At 54.9% G+C, this 5,909-nt stretch overlaps 1 protein-coding gene across 1 annotated transcript; it reads left to right on the top strand.

The window, feature by feature from the left end:
• The first annotated feature begins 1,261 nt into the window (after positions 1-1,261).
• APCS (amyloid P component, serum) lies at positions 1,262-4,721 on the top strand. The gene is made up of 2 exons (XM_074981017.1): positions 1,262-1,367; positions 3,867-4,721. Exons 1-2 carry the CDS (start codon positions 1,304-1,306, stop codon positions 4,478-4,480), a joined length of 678 nt encoding a protein of 225 aa, XP_074837118.1. The 5' UTR covers positions 1,262-1,303; the 3' UTR covers positions 4,481-4,721.
• The last annotated feature ends 1,188 nt before the right edge of the window (positions 4,722-5,909 follow it).

Below are 5,909 nucleotides of genomic sequence, written 5' to 3' on the forward strand. Positions count from 1 at the left end.
GCAGGGAGTGGCAACATGTGGAGCTCCTGTGTAAAGTAAGTTAATCCTGGGTATGGGGCTGTGAGGGGTTAAGCCTGGAAATGGGGGGTGGTGCTTTGGGGCTGAGGGGGTTAAGCCTGGGGTTGGGGGTTGGGGTTATTTTACGTTCGGCCCTTGGAAAATGTAAAAAAAAAGCTATGTGGGCCCCAATGAAAAAAGTTTGGCCACTTCCGTACTAACCTTTAAGGGTGACCAGATGTCCCATGTTTAAAGGGACAGTCTGCTGTTAGAATCAGCATACTAGAACTGGAAGGGGACTCAAGAGGTCATCAAACCACCCTGCAGATGTCCCTACATTTTTAAAGCTGATTTTCTGGTATTTCTGCCTTTCCCTGCGAGCCACACTGGTGGGTCCCACTGCTGGCCCAATCCCAGGTCAACAGCTGCCACACCACAACAGAGAGCTGGGGGGGATCGAGTGGTTGATAAAGCAGTTGAGTGCAAGGCTGATGTCCAGGCAAAGCTGCAGCAGGTGGGGCTGGCTGCTCCCACTGCAGATCCACCAGATAAAGAGAGCAGATTTATGAGCTTTGCATGGTAAATGGTCTCCAAGGGAGAGCCCAGCTAGTCTGTAGCTTCACAAAAAAACAAACCAAGCAGTCCTGGAGCACTTTGAAGACAAACAATTTTATTTATTAGGCTTGTGACCATCCATGAAAAAAACTTGCATCTAGAGTAAAATGGGTTTCTCTGGGATTTGGGTCCCTTTGGAGGGCTGTACTCTTGGGTACTGGCAAGTCTTAATAGCTGAGCCTTCCTGGAGCTGAGTTGGTTCAACAGGGGTTCTGCTGGGGGCTGTTATGGGAACACTGTGCTCTGGCTTGGGGAGACCAGAGCTTCTGGCCCAGCAGGACAGGACAGGGCAGTGGGATGCCCCAGAGGCAGCTCAGTGGTATGATCAGCACTGGGGTGAGAGCCCCAAGGGGACCACCTGTGAGCCAACCTATCGCAGGGAGTGTCTCTGTAAATGGGCAGTGCTGACTGCACAGAGATCCACCCTTCACAGGAGTATTTACCCACAGCTGCAGAATGTTGACAGGAGGAATCTGGGTCTAAAGGGGAATTCCAACCCCGGCTGCTGGGACGGGATTGGTTGAGCTCTTGTCTACTCCCCCCTCCACTCAGGGATAAATCAGGTCCCCACGCCTGGAGGCGGGCAGAGCCTGGAGGCAGAGCTGAGGACTGAGCCGCCCCAGCCTCCCACATCCTTTTTCTGCATTCCTGCCCTTCTGACCATCCCCTCTGCATCGCTCTGCAAGTGAACATGGCGAAGCTGCAACTTTGGCTCTTTGTCCTCGCCGGCCTCTCAGGGGCCCTCGCCCAGACAGGTAGGGGCTGAACAACACAGCTGAGCGCAGGTGCCAGGGCATAACTGAATGGCACATGACCAAGGACACTAGGTACTGGCAGAGCCTTCCCAGCCATGGCCACAGCCCTGGTGTGCATGCGGCAGGGTGCAGGGTGCAGCCTTTTCCCAGGGGTGGCAGCAATGCCCTGCCCTAGCATGGCGGAAAGCGTGGCTGGGGGGCCTGCAGTGTGGGTATGGGGAAGCACTGTCCAAACACCTCTGAAGGAGGAGCCACAGGCTCTGGGCATGGCTGGGTCACCCAGTCTAGCTCCCCTGGGCAGCGCTGCCAGCTCCTGCCATGTTCTTGAAGGGGCAGGATTGGTCGGGTTGGAGCTGTCAGCCTATTATATGAGACACTCCAGCCCTCTGACAAATCTGAGCCCTCTGATTGGCTGCTTGTCCCACTTGCCCACCTCCTGCGGCAGGAGAACCAATCGCAGCTTCTTCAAACAGAGCTCTCCCCACATAACACCCCAACGTCTTCCTCCCAGTTGCGGGAGGGAGGAACACGCCCCAGCCGCTCAGGGAAATTCTGCCCCTCCTCTCCTGGGGGCTATGGGGATTGGTTGGCACTGCTGCCCTGGGCCCTGCAGCACTCTCCTGGGAAGGGCCAGAGGGGCATGAAGAGGCACCCACCAGCTTGGTGGGAGAGGGGACCCCTCTGCAGCCCTACCCATGTCTGGAGAGGGGATGGGAGAGGCCCAGCAGGAGCACAGATGGGGCTGGAGAGTGCACTGATATGGGGGTGGGGAGATACTGAGGGACAGCATCAATCACAGGGAATACCTACAGCTAGCTCCTAGAACTGGAAGGGACCTTGAGAGGCCATCGGGTCCAGTCCCCTACCACTACAGCACGACCTAGCGCCATCACCGACAGATCTCGAAATGCCACCCCCCAGGGATTGAACTCACAGCCCTCCAGGCACCAGTAATCCTGGGCGGCAAAGCGGGGGCTGCAAGGGGCCAAAACCATCTCATTGACTGTAGTTGGGAGAAGGGATAGACGTGACTGTGACCCGCCCACAGGGATGGGGGCAGGCAGGTGGGAAACGCGATGCAACCTGCAGGGAAGAGCCCCTGGCATTGGATTTCTGGTGTGTGGAGGCTGCAGGCCTGCCCTGGTGGCGGGTGCTCCAGACAAGGTTCCCCAGATTCTGTCTGTGTCCCCGGCAGTCTGACCTTGCCACGCCATTTCGGTACACCCCACTCTGCGGCGGCGGCGGTGAGGGAGTGCCTTTGGGCAGCCGTGTGCCAAGCTGGATTCCCCTGCATTGCCCAGGCCAGAGACCGGCCCCAAGCTAATCACTAGAGCAGAGCTTTGAGAAAAGCTTCCAATGTCAATTTAAAAATGGCTGCAGTGGTGCCTCCGCCGTGAGCCTCAGGTGTCCCCTGCCCCCCTGAATGTGTTTCTTATGAACATGCCCCAGGCGGCTGTTCCAGCTGCTGCAGGTGGAGGCTGCCCATGAAATGCAGTGGCTGGGGAACGAGTGTGGGGAGCAGGGCTTGGGGAGGTCCTATGTGAGAAGCCCTGTTTGGGATGTGGAAGGTCCCAGACTGGGAAGCACGAGGAGCACAAGGAAGTTCCCCAGGCTTCTTGTTAGTTTTTGATGCTAGGCAAGCCTTGCCTTTGACCACGGGCCTGGGAGGGCGAGGTAGGGCAGACCTGGCCATGCCCCCAGACTCCAGCTCATGCTGCAGCCCAGGACAGAGCTGCATGGGCAGAGATAGGTACAGGCCCAGGACTGACACAGCACAAGCCGCACTCAAAGATTTCCCCTGACAATAGGGCCACCAGGTGTCCACCTTGTTGAAGAGGAACCTTGCTGGCTGAAGTCAGCACTGCTGACCTACCCCTTAAGTCTGGTTGACTGCAGCAGGGAGGCAGCCAGGCTCACAGGCAGAGGCATGCCCAGGTAGCTCCATGCCCTGCCCCCACCTGCAGGCACTACTCCTGCAGGCCCTACCTGCAGCTTCCATTGGCTGGGAGGTACAACCAGTGGGATCTGTGGAGGTGGTGGCTGCAGGCAGGGGCACCACATGGAGCCATCTGGCCACACCTCTGCCTAGATGCTGGAGGTACATGCCACCACTTCGTGGGAGCCACCTAAGGTAAGCACCTCATCCCCAGCTGCACCCACAGCCCACACAGCCCTCACCACCCCTGCATTCCAGCCCCTGTCTCAGCCCAGGGAAAATGAGGGTGGAGGGGTGGGGCAGGAGAGCAATTGGAAGGATGGAGTGAGTGGGGAGAGCTTTGGCGAGGAGGTGGGGCTGGGGAGGGTCCCAAGGGAAAGAATGAGGTAGGTTCAGAACAAGGGCGTTCAGAGCTGCATACATTCCTGGGGCTGGAATAGCAGGATCAGGCCCAGGACTAGAGTCATGGCTGCCTTGGGAGCATGAGAAGGTGTTGCCTTAATGAGAAGTCTGTCAGCAGGATGGAGAACTCAGATGTTACCTTTCGCTTCCCCCCCCCACAGATCTCAGAGGGCAGGTGTTTATTTTTCCAAGGGAGTCCGCTGACGCCCACGTGATCCTGAGCATGAATAACAGAGGTCCTCTGCAGAATTTCACCGTGTGTCTGCAATACCTCACTGACCTGACCCGGGCCTACAGCCTGTTCTCCTATACTACCAGGACCAGAGACAACGAGCTTCTCCTCTACAGGGAAAAGCCTGGGCTGATCAGTCTCTTTGTTGCGGGGGAAGCAGTGACCTTCAAAGTCCCAGAAAACACAGGCACACACAGTGCCTGGGAACACGTCTGTGCTAGCTGGGAATCGGCCACAGGCATTGCCGAGCTCTGGGTGAACGGGATCCCTTTACCCAGGAAGGGGCTGAAGAAGGGTTACTCTGTCAGCGACCAGGGTATCATTGTCCTGGGGCAGGAGCAGGACAGATTCGGGGGTGCATTTGATGCCAAGCAATCATTTGTAGGGGAAATGACTGACGTGTACATGTGGGAGCTTGGCACCTCAACTGATGCTATGGGGGCTCCCAGCACTGGTTCACAGCTGCCCCCCTCCATCCTGGGTTGGGATGCTTTGCGCTATCAGTTAAAGGGGTACGTGGTATTGAAACCTGTGCTAAGATAAGGGTCCTAGTGAAATGCAGCCTGGCCTTGGGCACAGGGGCCTGGCCATCAAGTGCCAAACCCCTGCGGTGCATGGCAGAGAATTGTAATGCACACACACCAGTGGCATAGAGCAAAATTAGCCTTAGCCTCTGCTCTTGTGAATCCTGCAGGAAGCTGTGAAACAGCCCAGTCCCTGGTGTCTGTGTCGAAAGCCTGGTTCCATTTGTATCCCAATAAATGAGCTGATTTGCCTCCCTGAAGCCTGGGTGTATTGAGAATCCCGGCACAGTCTCAGAATGGGGCACCTGGGTTGTGTCCCGTTATGTCAGTGGGCTCTGAAAGTTCTGGGTTCCCAAGGCTCCTGGTCGCCAAAGGAGTCAGTTCTTTGTGGGAACCAAGAAGATCCTGTTGAATATTAAACACACTCACAGGCACCAGCAAATCTCCCAGACCCCAAGCGCAGAACTGTACTGTCTTGTCCTGGTCAGAAGCCTAACCAGGGAAATTCATTATCTCTTCTGCCCTCCTCTCCATGTGGCGAGGACATGCAAGAGCCTTTGAACATGAGCTGAGAGGTCCCAAACGCTCCAACCAAAACATAGTTTTATATGTTACCGAAAACAGGCCTGTTAACGGCAGGAAGAGGGATGTTAAGGGATTATCAGAAGTAGATACATAAGGAGAGACATAATTACCAAAGAAAATAAATTATTTACATCTTAAAGCTTATTAGACAAGGTGGTATTTAGATCAAGCCGTTTTCTCACCCCAAGGGATGTTGCAGGTACATTATAGTTCTTAACACACAGACTTCCCCTTTGGGCCTGGAAACAGTCTTGTCAGTTCAAGCTTGTGTCTTCTCAGTGGTCTTGTTGCTTCCAGCATAGGTGAGGGAGAAGAAAGGCCAAAGCATGACTCCACTAACCCCTATTTTAGATCCTCAGTCCATGTGCTCAGAGAAATGTCCTGGGGGGCTTTGCTGAGTCACGGGATGAATGATCCCCTGTTGTATGGTGCTTCTCTTACAGAAATCCTTGTTTCCAGCTCCCCTGCTGGTTAAGGGTCATCTAACGCTCCTAGAAGTGGATTACAATTTAGCAGTAGAGACTCTCAGACTTACAACATATTTCAGTAACAGCCACACCCCATAGGACAGGGGTTAGCCACCCCTGGCGCAAGTGCTGAGAGTGGTTGCAAGCCCATTTTCATTGGCATATGAGCTGGGACCTCAGCCCCACCCCTCCTGCCCCATGCAGCTGAGAGCTTGCTCAAAGCTTCTGGATTAACAAAGAGCAACTAATACTACCAAACACCCCCTAATCAATAAAACCCTGCATCTTACTTAGCTTCATTTATTAATGAAGCTGTTGCAAGTAGGACAACTAGTGACTTTGAAAAGTATTGCTGGCACTTGGACCATACATAGAGGTCAAAAGGTCAAACTTCAG

This window comes from Carettochelys insculpta, chromosome 30, assembly GCF_033958435.1.
Source record: "Carettochelys insculpta isolate YL-2023 chromosome 30, ASM3395843v1, whole genome shotgun sequence".
Classification (NCBI taxonomy): domain Eukaryota; kingdom Metazoa; phylum Chordata; order Testudines; family Carettochelyidae; genus Carettochelys; species Carettochelys insculpta.